General features: G+C 43.2%; 1 protein-coding gene across 1 annotated transcript in view; it reads left to right on the top strand.

The window, feature by feature from the left end:
- The window catches only part of TRABD2B (TraB domain containing 2B), a 303259-nt gene that overhangs the window by 257523 nt on the left and 23652 nt on the right, over positions 1-22084 (top strand). Inside the window, exon 6 of the mRNA XM_054211574.1 lies at positions 20023-20292. Coding sequence (XP_054067549.1) covers positions 20023-20292 — 270 coding nt within the window. The remainder of the gene's footprint in view (positions 1-20022; positions 20293-22084) is intronic.

Genomic DNA, 22084 nt, shown 5'->3' with positions numbered 1-22084 from the left:
ACATCCCAGAAACTTACGGATGCCATCAGAGCCATCAGGAGGCTCCCAGCAGTTGCCAAGTTCCTTGGGATTCCTAAGCAACTTGGGTTTTCTGGTGCCAGCCTGGCAGGGTTATGCTGCTCTGCTTAGCTGTTAATGTTCAGGATGTGTTTGGGAGAATGTTAAATTTGTAGTGAAATAAGTAAAATTTTATTTAGAAAAGAGAGAAATGAAAAAAAAATAATTGAGAGATGGGACACTTTCATTGGGAACAAGTGAGTTAATTGAGAAAAAAAGAAGAGCTGGGGAGATGTTAGCCCATTCTGGATCTCATCTCTTCTGAGGCAGGGAAAAATGCATACTTTTTTTTTTTTTTTTATGTGGGTGGAATAATCTCCCCGTTGGGATGCTGCAGTTCTTCTTAATCCTATTGTAAACCTTTGGATCTTTCACTTGATCTGAGCCTGAAGATCATACTCCCTTCACTAGCTTCCTTCCCTCAGAAGAAAAGCAAACCCATTATTTAGCAAACCCATTATTTAGGGAGGTTTCTCTGACAGCATAATTTGCAGTAAGAGGTGTATAGGGATTAAGTGGGGTTCATCTGCATGCATTGGCAAATTTATTGCCTTATCTAACATTGGACAATATAACTACATAATGCTTAAAATATTTAGTCATGAAAATGTGCACATTACATTTTCCGGAGATTCCCACGTGCCTTTAAAATATCCTCCTTTGCAATTTAATTGTCTTTGTGTCTATAATTACGTTACAGCCACAAAGCATAGGGTCTGAGACAGTCGAAGTAGCTATTGGGGAAAGAAATTGAAGAAAAGCTCCAAGAGATAGTAGAGAAGCAAAGTCAACTCACGAGTTCTCAGCCACAGAAACTTAATTATCCTGTCACTTCCTGAGCAGCACATTACTTAGGGCCAGTGAATCTGCATGTTCTCTAGACCACCTTTAGAATCATAGAATCATAGAATCATTTAGGTTGGAAAAGACCCTTGGGATCATCGAGTCCAACCATCAACCCCACTCTACAAAGTTCTCCCTTACACCATATCCCTTAACACCACATCTAAGCGAGTCTTAAACACATTCAGGGATGGCGACTCCACCACCTCCCTGGGCAGCCTATTCCAGTGTCTAACCACTCTTTCTGCGAAGACTTTTTTCCTAATGTCCAGCCTAAACCTACCCTGCTGCAGCTTGAAGCCATTCTCTCTTGTTCTATCACTAATTACCTGTGAGAAGAGACCAGCACCAACCTCTCTACAAAGGCCTTTCAAGTAGTTGTAGAGAGTGATGAGGTCTCCCCTCGGCCTCCTCTTACTCAAACTAAACAGTCCCAGCTCCTTCAATCGCTCCTCGTAAGATTTATTCTCTAGGCCCTTCACCAGCTTCGTTGCCCTCGTCTGCACTCGCTCCAGCACCTCGAAATCTCTCTCATATTGAGAGAGACGTGCTGATACACATGATATACGATATAAACACCAAACACCTTCTGAAAGAGTGGAATTTAGCAAATTGCTACAAAAAAAATCTGTGAAAGACCAGCATAATTCATGGTGTTGGTGGAAGAATAGGGAACAGAACTTCTCAGGAGTTTTGTGCTTGACTAGTTCTCCCAGTGGGACTTTCCCTTTTCTCTACAATCAGATTTTATCCTTGGCAAAATTTCTGGTTTCTTTTGAAAAAAATTATTTCATATTCTGTATCATTCTGTTCCTTGGGAACTTGCACAGAGGGCCACAGGGGAACCTGGGCTTGCTTCTTTTTGCTGACGGGCAGCTTGCTCGCTGAGCTGTCGTGAAGCCAGTGTTAAGGATTCTAGGTTTTTTGCTGCTCTGCAGCCCATTGGTTTTAGGAGATCTGTATCTCAAGCTCTATAAGCTATCTTATAGTCAACTGACAGAGGCTTCAAAAGTTCTGAGCTAATTCTTACTTTATTTTCTAGCCAAGTTTTGGAGTTCTGGAGAAGCTGATTTTTCATCCTCTTTCTGCTTCCAGCCAACTCTAACGCGGATCTTTTCACCCTGAGGTCATTAGTAGAAGATTAAAATTCTGGTCTATAGTTAGTAGAGATAAAACTGATCCAGACTGCACTGAAGTCAACAGCAAGGCTTCCATCGGTGCCAGTAACTTCCAGAGGTCATCTTTAATATGAGATTGTTGCTGATTGTTTCCTTTCTTTGGTTGTGAGGGGCCATGAGGGAAACGGTAGAAAACTGAGAATGTATTCACACAGTTGTGCAGGCGCTTACGGTAGCCAGTATAAAAAGACTGGCTTTTCCAGAGGACTGCTCATGGGAGTCTTAGCCAGACAACCCAACTTGCTTGCAGTGGGTTAGAGGATTAGATGACTAATCATTTTGTGAGATTAATTCCCCTCCTATTTGAAGGACTTGGGCCCCATGTCCAAGTCACACAGTGTCATTCTTGAGCCTTTGGAAGAGTTGCCCCATCCTCTCCCCAGCGTTATATTGAAACAGTGGGATTGTGTGAGTTCCGCGTTTATGTACGCAGCCTACACTTGTCCTGTGGATTGATGGCCTCCCGTCCCAAGTGATATCAATCTGGGCTGAAGTGCAGCTGTACTTTGTAACAGCTCAAGGGGCACGAAGGTATCAAGTGGTATTGTGTGGTTTGAAAGATGTCGTTTATCTAAGGAAGTTTGTGGTCTGTTTGCTGTCACTCTGTCTTTGCAGTGCCGACTTCCCTTACCTTCACTATCATGTTGTCAGGCAAAGAGACCTCACACGTTTGGACAGATAGCTTTTCCACTTCCAGAGCTGACTTCTTTTTCCTTCAGCAAGAGGGCTGTGGGTTGTGTTGCAATCAATAGAGCAACTTGATTCAGCATGAGTGTAATTGCTGGTAATTTTGCTTGCTGGGAGCTCTCTCACATGCACGTGTTCCTAAAAAAGGAACAGAAGAAAAGGAGTCAATGACTTTTTTCATTGACAGTTTCACTTAAAATTCCTTCAAGAATAGTACCTTAAAAGAAAACAGTTGGGGATACAGTTTTCTATATAGGAATACACTAACAAGTGCATTTTCCATCTTTCATGAGTGATCAGGTGTTTATTGGGACATTCTTCACAGGCTAAATGGGGTTAGAAGCCCTCCAAAACAACATTGTGTGGCTGGTGGCATGGCCAAATGACTCCTTGTGGGTAGATCTTTTTGTGGCGAGCTGTGAAATTTGCTGACACCTTTCTGAATTACCTCCACAAGTAGGAGGTCACTCTTAGGTACATATGAGGTGATGCTGTGCCATTTCTCGTCCAGTGCAATGCAAAATAGCATCACTTTTAACAGCTCGTGGTGTCTCAGCCAAGCCAGGTCACTTCACACAACCCAGTTTTGGGTCTGAAATGACTGTGTGGCTGTCCCTTTAGGAGAACCATGATGAAGGGTCAGACTAAGAAGCACGTATATCAGCACGTATATCATGTATGTCATGCTCCTCCTAGTTAAGTGCTAGTAGTAGGAGCAGGAGTGCCAAAAAAAGTAAGTTCTTACAACAAGACTAGTAAATTAAGAATGGTGAATATATGAAGCTCTTGTCACAGTAAATAACTTAGAAGCCAGAATACATTTTCATGTCATAATCATTGAATCATTTTTATGAGTAGTCAAAGTAAATTCACATGTAATCTGTAAAGTATGTAAAGAGTTTAATTCATCCAGTAAATCGTGTGTTGGGAATACTGTACCCAGCTCCAGATCAGATATACTTCAGGGAAGCTTTAAGGTTTTAAAATCCTTCCACAAGCTAAACTGATCTCCAGAACCTTTGGAGGTTCACCCTCCTTTGGAGTTCTTGCTCCATTTGAGTGAATGTCATGCCAATATGTTTCCCATTTCCTGGGGATTAAACTGCTGTGTTTGATGACTCAGAACTTCTCAAGAAAGCAACTCAGTCACTCACTCTGTCTGAAGCGGCCTCTGGTGTCTCAGAGGACATGTCTTCTCTTGCGCGGTGATTCATGATTTCAGAGCAGAGGATCAGCTCTCTTTTTTTTTTTTTTCTTCCCACAAAGTTAATTAATAAAACAAATTTCTATTAGTGGGTGTTGAAAGACTTTGGCTTTCCACCTACACTCCCAAATGCTCTGCATTCCAGAGAGAATGAAAAATGGACCTGTGAATAGAAACAGGAGGGAGGAAAACCAGATCAGACGCTGTATATGGACGTAGACATAATGGCTGTCAATTGATGCGATGGAAGAACAGCCTGAATGAAGAAAATTTCCTGCAATCATCATTGCTAAAAATACACTACTACAGTAATCCAATTTGAGAATTAATACATGCAAATTTAGAGATAAAGTTTGAGGCACAGGGAGTGACTGACAGAAACTGAATTATCCCTTTGGGCTTCCACCTTGACCTCTTGCTTGGGCTGGTGGTTGCACAGGCCGCAGTTGTTCTGCATGTGAAAATCAGATCCTTTGCCACTGTGACAGACCTCTGAGACTCCAGTTGGTCAAGAGAAGCAGCTGGAGGGTTTATCCCATCGTGGCCACTGTGGACCTGGCTGTGCCCATCTGTCTGCCTCATCCGTAGCCCCACCATAGTACAGAATTTTTCATCAGCACCAAGAACTAGCCTAAATACTCAGCGTGGTCATAACTCCTGTCAACTTCAGTGAGAAAACAGTTGGTCTCGCAGGGGACCAGAGTTGATGGAAGGACTAGTTTGGAGATATTTCCCCATTTTTCCACTGTATGGGATGTCAGACCAGCTCACAACTCCACGAGTTCCACTCTCTGCTGGTTGCAGCTTGAAGAGGAAGAAAGACTTAATTTGGTGCTCTCGCTTGTGGATAAGAGCACACTGAAGCCTTTCTCCACAGACACCCAGGACACGTGTCAAGTCAGGGATACTAAGGTTTTCCTGCTAACCTGTAACATCTCAGCAGCAAAGTTGTAGACAGGCTCCAAGCGCTTTGGTATCCAGTGCCCTGTCTGGCCACTAGATTTGAATCTCCTGTCATCTGACCCCAGCTTCACATTTCCAAATTACTCTTGCAAAAATAAAGGCAGTCACAGAAATACCTCTGTCGAGACAGCACATCCCTGTTTATGTTTGAACGGCCGATACAAATCTGGAGTCCCCGGCGATCAAAGTGCATATTCATTGAGATGAGCCCCATGTTGCGTTTGAAGTGAGCGCAGCACTTTGAAACAAGGATGAAGCAGGAATAAATCAGGGTGAAGGATGTGGGGCATTAACTACTCTACATGAAATCCCTGCTGGAAAGACGTGGCCAGTGTTCCAAGGTTTTCCTTGGAGAGCGTTCGGAAGTTGCATACCAGCCTATTTGTGGAAAGCTAAACAGTTCCCTATTGTCCTTGATGTGAAATGCTTCCCAGATAAACACTTTCCCCCTCCATTGAAGAAAAATGATACAGCCTACCCAGAGCTCTAACACAGAGGAATACACTGGGCTGCTGCTCAGCCTCTGCAAAGTTGCCGGTTTCTGTAGGCGTTGAGCTTTGCTAAAGGCTATAGTTCATGTACATGCCAGCATTGTTAACACAAGGCTGTTATTGAGTGAGACTGGGGTAATCTTCAAGGGTTTAATAACGTTGTGTGCCTGCATCTTTGCGTCTCTGGGTTCATTATACCCCTGGAATGTAAATCCCAATCCACAGTGGCTAAACAAGGTTCACATGGATCTCGAATACTTTTGTGGTGTTGTCTCCTCCTGGTATCTGAAGGGGAAAGAAAACATTGCTAGGCGAAATAAACTCACATGGTTCTCTACAAGGAAAGCAGTAAACCTCTGCTGCTGTAGTGGGTTTAGGTTTTAACATTTGTGGCATTTTAAGTCATTTTGAGGAATTATTCCTAACACCCACAGAGTCAAGGCATCATATTCCAGCACAAGGAAGATCCAGAAGTCCCTGCATGAACTTTGAAGAGAAAAAGCTGATTTCTGAAATCAGCAGTGCTAAGAATCAAGGCTATCTAGCACCAGGGTAATACTGGTAGTGGTTTTGTCCAGGTCAGTGGATGGCTCTTCCCCTGCTTTTCCCATCCTGGCAGATGCAGATCTGAAGGATCTTGTTATGTCCTCTCCTCTGACTCCGGTTTGGACACAAACGTGGTTTTGTTGGGTGCCTCCTTCCTTCCTCTATAGTGCCACCCAGGCTGAAGACCACTTCCCGGGAGCAACGGGTCATTCCATTCATTGACCTACAGTCAGTGGATGCGGTAGATGCACAGATTGGCTTTTTGGCACCATTTTGTCAAAGCAAACCTTGCTTTGTATTTTTGACAACAGAATCATCTTTCTTCCCCTAGAGGTATGTGATTTCTTGTTAGCGTTAAATGAGATTTTTGCACACGTATGCAAATACGTGTGCAAAATTCTACATATAATACATGTATTACGCATATATTATATGTAGATTAGGTTTTAGGGCGCAAATGAAACTGGGAAGTGCAACTTCCATTGACATTTAGCAGGCATTGAGGTTTTAAATCCCTGCGGAAATTTTAGAAAGATCCCCCTCAAGGAGCAGGGACATTGACTTGAAAGAAAGCAGAGTTAACAGGGGGTTTATTTGTTTGTTTTACAAATGTAGCCATGAATATAGAGCAATTTCTGTGTATTCAAGTATTCATACTGACAGCAATCATTGCTGAATGGTCAGCAATTCCCCCTCAAGTCAGTGAAAGCTGGCAAATGAAATGCACAGGCAATTAGAGGTGTTTTAAATGAGATGATGGAGCAGGAGAATGATTTTATTTTCTGCCTCTTTCACTGTTGGGGTTCACTGTCCTGCTTCCCCCCCTCTTTACCTCCCCTGCCTTTCCAGGAAATCCCTGGTCAGTCTGTGAATGATGAGGTCTAGGTGTCCTATGGGTTTTTTAATCGTTGGACTCTGGTATCGAGGAAAAGGCTGTGCTCATACCTGAGCCTTTCCTCATAAAGCCTGTCTCCTTCCTGCTTATTTTCATATAAATAAGGACATACAGTCTTTTTTGATCTCTGTGCTGCTTGCGATGATTCAATTATAGCTGGCTGTCAGATTAGGTGTTACTGGAGAAGGGAGGAGGCCGAGGGACAGACAGGCGTATGCGCGGGGTGTCATCATTTGCTTAGGAAAAGAGCATTGCTCGAGTAGCCTGTGCTTCTGTTCAGAATTAACGTCTCTGTCTTGGTGGGCCCGGTGGAGCAGCCCCAAGCGCTTAGTCTCATTGCAGAGAGATGAGTCAGATGAGTTGTTCTGCGGTTTTAATTAAAATGTCTTATGTGGGGCAGCATTTCAACAGCACGAGGTGGTCGTTTCACAGTCTGGCCCACGCTTATCGGTCCGCAGGGCTCACGCTGGCCTCACCAGCATCTTTACTGTATTTCTTCTCACTGTCTTCATGTGAGGTGGGGAGTTATCCCCACGGGTGGATGGAAAACTGGAGCATAAAGAAGTTTTTAACTCCCTGAGGGGAAACTATGACAGTACAGCTAGTTTAGCATTAGTTAAACTACTAACCGCTAAACCACTGGGCGATCCCTCCCCTGTAGGGATTTCACGGGCCACACTCATGCTGGGAGAGCTGTGAAAGCCCTGGCAGCGCTGTGTTGCTCCAAATAAACACGAGACACGTCTCAGCCACTGCAGAGCATGACACAGAGGTCATCTGCGTCTCCTGGTGCCTGGGACTTACACACTCCTCGCAGCACTTTTCTGTACAAATGTTTCCTGTGTGGAGCTGCTTCTAGTGAGAGTAAAAGATTCGTACGGGCTTTCTGTTTCTGGGCTTAGTGTCGCCTGGTGTGTGCCTGTCGATCTCATACTTGTGGTAGGGAGACATCACCTATCCAGGATTGATCTTAGCTGCCAGGGTAGACCGCGACAGCAGAAAAAAAAGTCAAGGGCTTTCTATGTCTGACACTAACATAAATTTAGCTCCACTGTGCAGACAGCGTAACAGAAAATGGGGTTCCCCTGGGACCCTTTTGGCTAAGGCAGCATCCCAGACCTGTGCTGTGAATCCAACACTTGCAGTGGAAGGTGATCTGAGGTAGAGAGGAGGCCTCACTTATTGAAAGATGAACTCCCTTACAGGAGAACTAGCAAGGAATGATACTCAGTGTGGATTCAGCAGCAGTGGCAAAAGCCGAATGAAGGTTGCAAGTGCAGAAGTTGAGTGCTTTCTCCTCCAGACCCTTTGAAAATGAAATATATATTCCAGCACAGGCCATGTTGCAGAGATGACCTGATCCCATGAGGCTGGTAGGAAGGCATGCTCTCTGTGGATGGAAAAGACAGTTCACTTCAGTAATATATTTTAAAAAAAAACCCAACTTTAAACTACCAAATTACTCTGAGAATCGAAGAGTGATTTTCAGGTAAAAAGCTTTCTGCTAGCAAAGGAATGTTGACTTTTCTGTAGCGTGAGCTGGATCACAGCACCACCTCAGGAGAAGTCATAGTTTGGTCACTCTCAAAGTGTTCCAGCTTTGCGTAGTGATAAGAAGTTAATGTGGCTGCTAGAACCCGTGCCAGATGCCAGGCATAGTTTGGATGAGTCTCTGACGTCTGTTCGACTTGTGATATTACATGCTTTTCAGTAGCGAGGCAGTGCTGCAAATACTCGGCCGTGATACCGTCTCAAACAACTGGCACTTAGATAAAGCATTTCCAGGCAAACAAACAAATAAATAAAGACAGACTAAGAAAACACACACGCACATACAATGGAGGGAGTAGGCTTCCTAAATGACTTGCTGTGCTCTGGGGAGCAGCAGAACAAGTGGTTTTCATTTTCCTGGTGTTTCACTTACTGCCGTGTGGGGTTCTCTTTATGGGAGGAGAGCTGGGCTTAATCGCGGGTTTTGTGTATGTCTGTGTGTGTGTATAAACAGTTTATTTAGAACTTGGGTCTGCTCAAGCTTGTGACAAGAGCCATTTGTCATTCACGTTCACAAAGCATCCCCAGTGAAGGCTTCAACCACTGCCAATCCGCAGTCTATTTTATTATTTTTCCTTGACAAATTAAATCTGCAGAGATTATACAAAGAGCACCTGAGGATCTTGATATCTCTCTGGTCAAGGAAGCCAATTGGCCTAATTCTTCTGCTGGGCCAGCAGAAAGCCTCTGGTTGCCATGCATGGACATGCCCTCCTTTTCCTCCATTGGAAGATGACTGGCACCAGAATTGCTCCAAAGACTCATCACTCTTCTCCCCTTTTTCTCAGCTGAGGCTGTTAGTAGGGGACCTAGGTAGACCTCCATGACCCCTGGTGGCCAGTGCTAACCAGTTAGACACAGGAGGAAGGAAGCACTGCCTTTATGCAAACCTTCCGCCTCCTCCTCCAGGATTTTACCTGTGTTGTTTATTCCTTGGAGCAGGTGAGCCCTCAAAGCTCCTTTGCAATGGGGTCTACAGCAGAGTTCAGGGAGGGGGGCTGCAAAGGCTTCGCACGGTTGAGTCATTGTCATTGTACCCTCATGATATTCTGGCTGTATCTGTCTGTCATCATCTCATACACTTTGCTTGTCAGCTTGCTGAGATGGAGCTCTTAAATGTGTGCATAGTTCATTTCTGGGATTCTTAAATGTACCAATAAAAATAACAGTAATAGACGCTGCAATGAAGGAGAGAGATTTTCTGGGGTCAGTGCAAGTTTTCCTGTTTTAAGGGGAGAAGAGCTTGGCCCCGTTGTTTGTAACTAGTCAGTGAGACTTGCCTGAATTCATTAAAAATTAATCTTTCTTGTGGCCTCAGATGCCTCCTAGATGTTACAGCTGTAGTCCAAGGTCTAATCTCACAGGTTTCAATTAACAACCAAGAAAGAGACTATAAAACCTTCTTTTCTTCCTTAAGGTTGCAGCAGCAATGTGCATGCTTCATTAATGAAAAATTTTAATGAAGGATGGATTTGTAATACAGAAATAAGTATTTGATACAAGCAATTTCATCAGCATGAGTTAATACAGAGGGGGAACCCAGGTAAAACCAGGCTAATCATAGAATCATAGGGTTGGAAGGGACCTCTGGAGATCATCTAGTCCAACCCCCTGCCACAGCAGGGTCACCCAGAGCAGGTTGCACAGGAACGTGTCCAGGCGGGTTTTGAATGTCTCCAGAGTTGGAGACTCCACCACCTCTCTGGGCAGCCTGTGCCAGGGCTCTGCCACCCTCAAAGTAAAGAAGTTCCTCCTCATGTTTAGGTGGAACTTCCTATGCTCGAGTTTGTGCCCATTGCCTCTTGTCCTGTCGCCGGGCACCACTGAAAAGAGCCTGGCCCCATCCTCCTGACACCCACCCTTTAAGTATTTATAAGTGTTGATAAGGTCCCCCCTCAGATGTCTTTTTTCCAGACTGAAGAGACCCAAATCCCTCAGCCTTTCTTCATCAGAGAGGTGTTCCTGTCCCCTAATCATCTTGGTATCTCTCTGCTGCATCCTCTCCAGCAGTTCCCTGTCCCTCTTGAACCGGGGAGCCCTAAAAATATGTAGAGAGACCTTCTGTGAAGTCCGTTAACATTAGAGTTGATAGAACAGCATGAGACATTAAAGCAAGTGGAGCCTGGAGGAAGAGCTCTCCTGCCTTCATCGTGTTTCAAGGGCTCTGTCCATTACTGTGCAGTAAAAATGCCCACAGACAGGCTGAAGTGTTGTCTGAATACAATTTCTGACAACTGTTTTGTTCTTTTCTTGGAAGCACTCAGGCCCTGTGATAAAAACAATGCCAATGGGCTGTAGCAGTATTTTGGAGAAAGGCAGACTGGCTCTGTGTTCCTTTTTTTAGCTCAGCAGCCATCAATGGCTAAGCAGATCAGATGTTTTACAATGTCAGCTACAGAGAGGAAAAGTGGATTCAGTGTAAGAGAGATGTGGGATCTCTTGCAGGCATGGTCTTCTTACGGCTCTTTGGTTCCACACTTCTGCCTGCTGCTCAGTTTAAGTGGTCCGTGTCTCTCTCCTCCTAGTGATAGCAGCTACTTATGTGCCTGTGTTATCTGTCGTCTTGCAATTGTAAGAGCCTGGATTGAACAAGGTACTTAAGGAAGACAACTTGCCATGCTTGTACGGGTTTGTGATCCACTCAGTATCTCATCTCTGCTGCCGGGGCCCAGCTTCAAGAGCATCAGAGGGAAGTGCAGGGAAAAAACGTCAGGCATACCTTGAATAATCTGCCCTTAGTTCAAGTCTGTGAAAATGTTTGAGTCCCTCAAGCTAAGCATTTGGTACCTTGCTCAGTTGATGTCTCTGTAGAGAGTTTATTTTTAAAATGTGATGGGAAATACGGACTCCTGCAGGTGTTTCTTCTCTCCAGAGGATCCAGCAAGAGAAGGGAAACCAATTCCCAAAGGAGACAATCTGGGAGCAGAATTCAATTTCGATTGCAAATGAGTAAGATACAGACAACAGTTGTGCATTGGCTGTAATTCTACTGAGGAATCAAAATTGAGCAGCCAGTTTGGGATTTTTTTATTTTGTCAGTCAGCTTCTTAATCTTGAAACCTGTTTGGATGACAACTATTGGGATGGAACAAATGCGTCCTCACTTTCTTTTCTATGCTTAAACTGAGGTCAGGAATGGTTTGGGAATAACAACACGTGAGATGAGAATAGTTTTGCAACTGAGACCTGCCTTTATGCATGGTGTACAGCTCAGTGTCCCAAAAGCTAATGATGACTTGAGAGGAGCAGAGCAGCATAGACATCAGGAGCACCATTGACTTAAAATGGAAGTAGGAGAGAGATGAGTTTTGGTGAGTATTTCTAGTTTGATTGTGGCAGCTGGAGGAGAAAGAAGGATTCAGCCCTTGTCTTCTTTTCTGGTCACTGGAATCTGAGATCATAACCAATGAGATGAGATGGTGGCATTTCGTCACCATTGTCCAGTTTCTCAGACACTGCCCAAACCACCATAAATATGCTGTAGAATCAGAACTGGCCCAAAACCTAAGCCCAAACCAAAACTTTGGAAATGTCACAATTAGACCTGGAGAAACTTGGCATTATAGAACTGGATAAGAATTTTATGCTTTGCGGAACCTGTTGAATGATGGAAGTTAATTTCCAGCACCTGAAAAATCTGCTGCGTCTAATTAATATGACATCATCTCGAAGAAACATATAAAGATCAGAGAGTTTATAAAGAGGAAACAGGGATTACATTGCCCAGTAATAAGTCCACCATTGTTCTTTATTACAGCAATATATATGTGTATATTAAAAAGTTATTAAAAGAAAAGAGCAATATATTTACCCTTGATGCTAATGGTTTTCAAACAATAGCAGAAAAAAGAAAGAAGTGTGGAACAAAGCTTTAAAATATTCTGATTCAATAAAAATGCAACCCTAAAATCTTCTTTTGTGGTGTAATACCGTCACTTTAGATTCATCAGAAATGGCAAAATTGGACAGAAGTCGGGATTTCCACTCCAGAGGTAATGCTGATACTCCAACATTTGTTTCTCTCCAATATCAGGGAAGAAAAGCAGAAATATTGAAAATTCATTGCAAAGTCAGCACTCAAAAATTTGTTAGAAGAAGCTGAAACATTTCAGGTTATTATGTGGCAAGTCTTTCAGTGGTACATGGACATATAGGAGTTGTAATTTGAATTTGAAGCCCTTTCTCTCCTCTGTGAAGCAGAATTCCAGAATGAACCAGGTGTCCCAGGACAGCTGCGCAGCTACACGCTGCCACGTTGAACGAGGATGCTTGAGCAGAAAAGAGCTCATCTTGATCTGTGGAGTAGATGGTGTGTCCAAGGAGCTTTGAGTACAACTTCCATAAAAGAGTGACGCACCAAAGGCAGCTGTATGTTATGAATATTTTCCTTAAACCAAACTACCCAGGCGGATATAGCTTAGCAATAAATTGGTATGGTGATAGTAAGATAGTGAAGATTTAGGGAATAGAGCTTGAGGTGGCGCTTTGTGTGCCGTGAGAAGGATCTTATTTGCTATTAATGTGGGAGATGGAAGCAAGACTGGAGGGTCGACCCATCCTTCGTCTGTGGGCACAGCCCATCTGCTGAGGCCGGAGTGTGCGGCTTACACAGTTTACGCTAAAGATGCAAGAACAAAGGATTCAAGAATTGAACGAAAATGTCAAGAAGGGGAAATAAGTTCAGAGCAAACTGCAGTGGAACATTTTGAAGACAGTTTTGAAGGCAGGGTTTGGGTTTTGTTGGGTTTTGTCATTTTTATTTATTAGTTGGGTTTTTCTTTTTAATTGAGATCAATTTTTAAACAAAAAAGGCCACGTTGTAGCATTTAAGTCCTTGAAAACAGAAGACTAAAAAAAAAAATATTTAAAAGCTTTGTTCAGAAAGTGCTGAAATGAAACATTCTGACTTCTCCGAAATAAAAGAATTCATATGAAAATGTGGAAATGGCACGTTACAAATGTTTCAGCTGTCCTCTCTTTTTCATCAAATTCAACCGCTCAAGTTGCAAAAAGTTTTCCTTTCTTCTCCTATGCCCCAGATCAGCTCCACTTTTAATGAAATGGAATAGATAAAAAAAGTTTTACTGGCTTCTCTCATTTTATAGTTTCTCGAACTGGGGAGGAAAACCTCACCATCCATGGGAATATCTTGACCTCACAAGCTTTTCACTTCATTTATGCACAGAGTTGAGGGTTTACATACGTATGTGTACGCTGAGGACGAAACTCCCTTTCAAACTAAGGTCACGGGTCTTGAACAACAGTGGTCCTTCCCAGAGAAATACTCTGACATGGATTCTGAGTCCAGAGATACCATCCAAGTTTTGGGTGGACTGTAATCTAATTTAACTACTTAACCTAATTTAACTGGTCTTGAGATGTAGTCAACTCTGAAAAAAACAATTTTGTTTCCAAATTCTGTTAAGGAATGGAAATGCTTTAACTTTAGCATACAGGCCTAAGGCAACTGCATCCTACATAAAATAACCTCATTATAATTAAGCCAATCAGGTGAATGAATAATCATGGGTTTCACACGTATTCTCTTTTGCTGTCTCTTGAGCCCAAATTCATCCTCAGTAATTTCTGGGGAGAATCTAATTCTCTGATCTCTTCTTTGGAGTTACTCTGTTCTGCAGTAAAAAATATATATATATATATATATGTGTATATATATACATGCTTTCGTCTTGAAGGAGTTGAACTCCGTGGGGGCATGCACTGGTGTCACCTGGTTATGTGAGAGACCGTGGTCTAAATCCCTACTTCACATCCCTAGTAAGAGGCCCTAGAAGCTATGCTGGGGTGGGTTAGGATTTCTGCCTGTTTTTCTGTTCTCCTTTTGTTTGCTGCTCTCCCAAGAGCTTTGAAAACCTCAGCTTCATCCTGGAGTGGAAGAGAAAAAAAAAAAGTGTAAAACTTCTTGTGGGACAGGACATTGTGGTGCCCATCTTGTGGGTGTGCGTGACTGCTCTCTCTGAGAGATGCGTAAGGAAAAAGAAGCAAGAAGCAGATGTCTCTGTGGCCTGTGGCAAGGGGAGCAAAGATGCGTGCGAGGGACTGACGAATTCCTGCCTTGACAAAGACTCCCAAACTGGAATTTATGAGAATCCATCTATAATAAAATGCTCTTAACTTAAGTGTCTGGCTGTCATCCGGGTGTGCATCCCATGAACGGTGGCATAAGGATAAAGCTGCCACATCACACATTCCTTGCTATCACCACAGCTTCTCTCTTGACGAAACAAAATCTTTCCTTGTCTGACAGTTCTGAAAATTGAAGCAAGAAAACCTCAGCTGTACTTGGAAGCGCGTGCAAAGCATGGCAGTCTTCTGAGCAAAACTTTTCCATTGCTCGCACTACAAAGACAAGATGCAAATAACAAATTGGCAAACTTGCATTTTAGAAGATTCTGCACATATCTGAGGGAACAGAAACATTACCGCAAGATTGCTGACAAAATAGATGGATGGTTTGGTTGTGTGGAAGATGTCTATGGTCAGCAAAGGCACGTCCTCTCTCATGAGTTAGAGCAAGGGCAAACTCCTCGCCCTGCTGAAGCCCAGGGGAGGCTCGATGGGACTCACCCCAAATGTTCTTAGCATTACTCCGGCAGGGTCATGGGCAGAGGTGTTAGTGGGGTCTGCCCTCCTTGATGCTCCCCTCAGATTATTGTCAATGAATCAGTGGTTGGGAAAATCCCTTGTGGTTGGGATGAGGTGTGGTGCAAGGTGTAGCGTTAACACCACGCAGCCTCCACCTCTGGGGAAAGGCTGGCTGTTGGCAAGGGCTGTTCAGAGCAGGAACAAAATGTGTGTGCTCTGACTCTCTGGTAGGACGAGGGGTAACGGTTTCAAACAGAAGGAGGGTAGATTTAGATTGGATATTAGAAATAAATTCTTTACTGTGGGGGTGGCAAGGTACTGGAACAGGTTGCCCAGAGAAGCTGTGGATGCCCCATCCCTGGAAGTGTTCAAGGCCAGGCTGGATGGGGCTTTGAGCAGCCTGGTCTAGTGGGAGGTGTCCCTGCCCATGGCAGGGGGGTTTGGAACTAGATGGTCTTTAAGGTCCCTTCCAACCCGAACCATTCTGTGATTCACCCTCCAGAGGAGGATATCAAGCCCAGAGATGGTCACGGTCCTCTGAACTGCAGAGGCTGGATACCTGATGGGAGGGGTAGGAAGACGCTTGCCTAGGGAGAAAGAAAGGCATGGCCAGACTGCCAGGTGGCTTGGGCTTGAATGAAAGTGGAACCCGGGCAATTTTAAGTCTGTGAATTATGAAAAGAAGCTCTTACAGGACTTCATGATGTTAATGTCATTTCACTGACCAGATCCACTCGATAACCCTAGCAGATCCTGATGATGAGTCAATTTTCTATTGTCAGTGCCAGCACAGAGCGACACGAGAGACCACAAGGCAGAGAGGGAAATGCTGAGGCAGCCTAATGGAGCGTGCGGCTCAGCCTAGACAACTGGCGTGTTTTGTTTTGTTCTTTTAATTCTTGAAAAGAATTAGAAAAGGATGGCAAATTTCACCAGAAGTGAAACAAAACCACAGCGCTCTTTGTCTGTGGATTAAGTGTTTTCAAGAACTAGCGAGAATAAATGTTTTCCTGTTTTCACTCTGTCTTCTGTACCTTAACCCACGTAGGATATTTGCTGAGATTCCCAAGTTTTCTTGTTTGGACTCCGTTATTTTAGAGAACTTGTTTTGCAGAACTGTGCATCCCAGGGAAGGAAATTAAGGTCAGAGATGACAAAAACCCACCTAAGGGCCTGAAATACTTTTAGTTTCTCAAAGACCACCCCATGTGGGAATGATAGATTTTAAAATGGGTGGAACCTCTAAGCCTGGAGTTGTATCAAGTTATTCATGAAAAATCTCTGAGATCTTTTGTGTGGACCAAGATATTTGGGTGGTACTTTCTCACTCTTTCTTCAGAAAAAGCACGGTGGCCTCACAAAGTGCAAACTAGCCCTGCTTTTTCTCTGGATTTAAAAATAACTATGTATCTTGAAAAGCTGTCTCAGCAGTAGTGAAGGAGTGGGAAAAAAAAGTGTATTATACCCCCATGGTTTCATACAGTGCAGCTGTGCTAACAGAGTGCATTGAGACTGAGACCAAAGGAAAGGCACAAAATAGTCCATAAAATGATCAGTTGAATCTAACAGTAAAGCTTCATGCAATGGAGAGATCTATTTTCCAGGTATCGAACTGCAGATGGGAGATTTTTGTCTTTTTTTTTTTTTTTGAGGGGGGGAGAAAAAAATCTGGAATATTAATAAATTTGGGCCCTTTGTATTAATAAATTTTATACCGAAACCAATGGGGAAGTTATCTGCTGATAGGAAATCTACCTAACTTTGAATTAAAATAGTTAAGTATTCTTACAATAATATATTTGGATTAAATATCCATATTCTGTGGGATTAAAAATTTTGATTTTACTTCTGGCTGAATGCCTGTACAATGATGACCAGATCTGAAAACAACCAGGTTTCTAGATTTATTAAATCAGTTTTTAAAAAATTTCATTTATTTTAAAGAAGCAAGCATGCATCAACACAGAGCCTTCAATAGTCCCTTCTAGGTCTTGGGGTACTTATTAGTAGTAGAGGAATAATGGAACAAGTATTGACCAAATGTAACATGCAGTTGCCACTGTGGAGCTATTCCCCATGCATCGGCTCTAAAGTACAAGTGGTTAGTTTATAACCCTCTTTAGGTTACAACATTTTAACGTTTCTTCAGTGTTTATTTATTCTCTTCCCAAAGAATGTTCTGAAATATTGAGTTTACAACCTGTGGCTCATGTGATGGTAGTGGAAACAATTAAGCTAGAAGCTTTCAAAGCCACCACTGGGATTTTGATGCCCAAACTCATTAATTTTAATAAGAAGTGAGCTGCCAGTCGTCTTAAGTGGTTTCTAAAATCTCAACCCATAAAAACACTTCTCTACTGGTTCCAGTTTACTAGGAGCTCAGAGCAAGGTAAACATACGTAACAAAATAGTAGGTGTTAAAAGGTGGAAAGTATGTATTCAGATGCCTCTAAGACCATTCAAGGAATAAATGGCAGCCTCAGCCTTGAGCTGGCAGGTGGGGCTGATGTGGGGGCTGCTCCTACCTTCAGCATCTCGTGGAATTACTGACTGATCAGAACGTGAAGCACAATTTCAGTGGCAAGGAGAAGAAACTCAATGGAAACAGAAATCTTGGCAACAGCTCAGTTACAGCTGTGATGATCACATTGCTTGTCGACTTCGGGCTCTCTCACATCTGCCCCATGTTCTTGCGTTCTTCACAAGTTTCTGCCCACCACAGCTTTGTGGCCAGGGTAGTGCTCTTGTCCCCGGTGTGCAGATGGACAGCTCGGTTGCAGGAAGACCTCACCTGACCACAGTGAAGAGCAGAGGTATCTAGAGTAGTACCAGGATGAGCAATATCAACTGGGGCAGTATCAACCAGCTTGTGTCCCCATTGCTTTGGCATAAGTGCAGGAGGCGATGAAGCTGGGGCTTTCTTGCCACCCATTGCTGCCTGCTGCCATTGCAGTTACCCACATGGTGGTTGCAGGTGCTTGGTCCAGGTCCTTCCTACCTGCCTAACATGTCCTATCCAAGTTCGCACCGCGCTATCTTTCAAGCTGCTAAATGGCGGCATTTGCACGTTGATACTTCACTGATCCACCATCACGGGTGGATAAAAATTAAGAACTGTCTGCTGTGGCCCGAAGGACCCACCCAATGCAAACCTATGAGAGCCTTTCCTTTTACATGAGTCTGGAGATGGCTTTGCTTCAGCCATGCGCCTATGTCACAGCGTAAGAAGTCTTGAAAGCTTTGGAGAGCACCAAGATCTCTCAAAGAATGTTGCTGCACTGATGAAAACTCATCCTCAACATGAATCATGGAAGAAAGTCCTAATGGGGAAAAAAAATCCAGAACCAGTAGATCTCTCTGTGATGTAAAATAGAGCACGGAGGGAGTATGAATGAGTTTGAAAAGGACTCAGTAAGAGTTTGGATGCTTGGAAAAAGAGAAAAAATATGGGATTTTCTTGTGTCTTTTATTAGTGAAAGCAGTCTGGGAGAATTTTAGAATTAGATTAAACAAGTGTCTTTCTTTTCTGTATCTGTTATATGATCTCCGCAGGGCTTCATGAATGTTAGCTACAAGTGACAAAGTTACTGTAGTTTTTGCCCGTGAGTCTCATAGTAGCAACTATTAATTCTCAGTAGCTATTGGAAGGACCTTTGGGTGAAACATGATGCAGTGGAAATAGAGATGACCATCTTGACTGCTATTGTAATGGACTTCAAAAAAAGAAAAAAGAAAAAAAGCTGCCATTAGTAGTAGATGTGACTTTTTCAGAATAGAACAAAATGTTCCATAAATGAAACATGTGGTTTCACTTGCAGCACATTTTGTACATTGTCACCAGTGAAGTTTAGGATTTTTTATTACTTTTTCATTAAAATGTCTTACTGGTTTCACTCAGGAGGCAAAACTTTTCACGTGGCTTTAATTGTTTCTGTCATAAAAGTCATAGCATCCATGTAATAGAAATAGTTTTGCGGACCACAGCTTTATATTGCCTATTAATTCTCTTCCATTTTCTTTACCTACAACTCATTGGGCCATCCCAGAGACAGAAAAATTTCCTCTCTTGCAATTAAGACCAAGCAGGAACTTCTACTGAAGTTAGGGAAAAAAACATCACTTTGTGTCAGCCCTGGTTTACTAGATTTTTGTTTCAGATATCTTAGCTCACGAATGTAAGTTGACGTGGCCACATATCAAAGGAGAGAGTTTGTATTGACTTTTGTCTAAAATTAGCGAAACGCTAGAAGATTAAAACAATAAAAGGCCTTTTTTCTGCATAGTTCCAGTCAGATGCAAGAGGTGGTAGTACTTCAAACAGGAGTGAAGAGCTCTGGCGGTATTGTTTCAAGGTGGCTTTGGACAGTTCATTTACCCCCTTTTTTGCTTCATGTCTCCGTTATACAAAACCTGCCGGAGTTCGGGTCCCGTACATCCCATCCCAGCAGCCTCGCAATTAGGCCATGCTTCTCTCATCAGTCTGGGCTTCCCTGTCACCACTCCTAACTCGGATGAACAGGCATAATTGTTATTGTAGTCAAAACAACGACTTCTTTTCCACAGATGATATCTGAAGTTGAAAATAAAAAAAAAAAAGAAGGGAATTAGCATTATCTTACTAATTTAAGATCAGCTTCTGTTAAGGTATCTGTTTACCTCAGAGAGAGTCACAGTTTTGCCATTTAACCTTCAGCCCAGCGGGGGAGGTGACGTTGACCTCTACCGCAGGCTCTAAGGCCTGTAAGGAGTAATTAAGATGCCAGAAAAGAGCAATAGCGTATCGACTGCCTTTTCCTTCTCTTTCAGTTTAGTGTTTATTTGAAAGCTTGCTAGGAAATGCCATTGCCGACTTCAGTTGCTGCCCCGGCGCAAAAGCCTTTCTTCTTGTACAACTTCATAGCAACCAGGAGCACCCACCAAGTAGTGCAATCCTCTGCTTTCACTTTTTCTTAGCACGATCCCTTGCTTATTCATCAGATATTTAAATGTTGTGTTTTGCAGTTCAAGGACAACAAAGACAAGCCCAGCCTTAGAAGGGACCTCGGCGACAGCCCTGCCTGCTGTCCAGCTTTCTGAGCAGGTCCCACTGACTTCTCCTTCCCTGAAGCCCCTGCAGATGGACGAAGAAGACAGCCTGTCTCCTCACCTCCTCTTGCCAGACAGCATCAGCCAGCTGGAAGAGTTTGGCCGGCAGAAGAAATGGCACAAGAAGCAGCACAAACACCATCGCCAGAGGCAGTTCAATGACCTCTGGGTTCGGATAGAAGACAGGTGAGTCACATCTTTTATGGTCCCTGTCCTCTTCCAGCTGTCTCCTAACTAGCTGCTCTTTACAGATCCCAGCTCTTGTTGATAAGACGATAAGGAGGGTTGGAGAAAAGCTACATGGGAGAGACAGGGAGTGAGGTGGTTTTTTTAGGTCTTAACGAAGAACTACGAGGAAGGCTCTAGGCATGTTTGATCTAAATGTAAAGAGAAATAAAGCTCATGCTTAGAATATTTAAAATATACAGAAACAAAGACTTGGCAGCGTGAAAACAGGAAAAAAATGACAACGGAAAATATTCTGAGTTTGCCCGCTTTCTTCCAATAATTATTTTTCAATCTTTACTGTCAGTTCTCAGCCCAAAGACTCGCCCATTTTCCAACCATGCGGAATACTCCTGGGAGTTTTTAAGATTCTGACATATCTGACTTCCAATCTTCTTAACTGTGTTCTGAGACAAAAATTAAGTACTTTAACGTCTCTATGTGAAGACAACGAAGGCAGGCACATGTCCGTGGCAATGCCAATCTTGGTCCGAGGTTAAAAACTCCCATTCGCTGTTTTAATAAGAGCCTTCATGTTTGACCAGGGCTTCCTGATGTGTGCTTTTAGCATTCCTGGGCAATTATTCTCCCGCCTCTAAAACTGGGAAAGCTCTTAGCGCATTTATCCAAGCCAAGTCATGGGCATATAAACAGACACGATGTTTATAGATCTGCTAACAAGTAAAAGGAATGAAATAATCTGTTGGGAACTGGCGGTTCGCCTATACATGTAATGATTGTCTGTCTTTGAGCGTTACTCTTATCCCTATTTTCATAACACCTGAGTGCCTTTCAAGTAAAATGAGTCAGAGTCTCTCAGAGGCTTCTCCCTTTGCTAAGGAAAAAAACTCCACGTATTTGTGTTCTGGGATATATATATATTTTTACTTTTATTCATTCTTTTTAATGGAGTGATTGACTCGTAGTTTATTGTATTCTTTTCTTGGGGTGAGTGGTGTAAAGGTTGTTATTAACGTGGTGCTAATCTTAATGTAGTAAAGCTGTTTCTGAGGTTAATGCCAGCCTTGGCAAGAAGGATCAGATCTGGATTCATTTGTTTTGTTCTTAAAGTGGTTGGATCATCTCCACAGAGGATGTTTAAGCGTGAGCTAAAAGGTGTTAGGTCCTACATAGTTGATTACCCTGAGGACAAGGGACTTTTCTGTCTTTCTTCTGCCTGGGGGGTGCCAAGTTGTGGTGTCTCATGATGTCCCAGTGTTTCACAGGGGCGTCTGGTCTGGATGATCATATGTGTCATACAAGTGATGTGCTTAAATAGTCAGATCTGGTGGGATCCCGGCAGGTTGGCACAATCCTCCTGCCCGCATCCTATCTGTCCGGAAAGGATATTGAATATTGGGCCTGATACGGCTGTGGAAATGTGCAGCTGGGGGCTTAAAGCAGTGATGCTTGCATAGCTTTGGCAGACTTTTGTGCCTTTTGCTGTTTTTATTTCAGTAAGAAAGTTTCCTAGGAAAAGTTTAAAAGGGTAGTTCCCTAGGTCAGAGTTAAATTATTCACTCTGTGCTCCCGCGAGATTTCCTCTGAATCAAAACCTTTTACCTCTCTACTTCTATTTCATAAGGATGGAGACTGGGATAAGGAAACATAAGTTTCTGCTCCCACCACGCTGGTGATGAACCAGACGCTGTGTGTGTCGCCAGCCTTGCTGAAAGATCCCAGGGAGATATTAGTGGGAGATCACAGCCCTAGAAATGAAGAAAGGCTGCAAGAAGGGAAGTCTGCCTTAGTG

Source organism: Rissa tridactyla, chromosome 8 (genome assembly GCF_028500815.1).
Source record: "Rissa tridactyla isolate bRisTri1 chromosome 8, bRisTri1.patW.cur.20221130, whole genome shotgun sequence".
Classification (NCBI taxonomy): domain Eukaryota; kingdom Metazoa; phylum Chordata; class Aves; order Charadriiformes; family Laridae; genus Rissa; species Rissa tridactyla.
The sequence above is the reverse complement of the archived record's forward strand: the minus strand, read 5'-3'. Positions and strand labels throughout refer to the sequence as shown.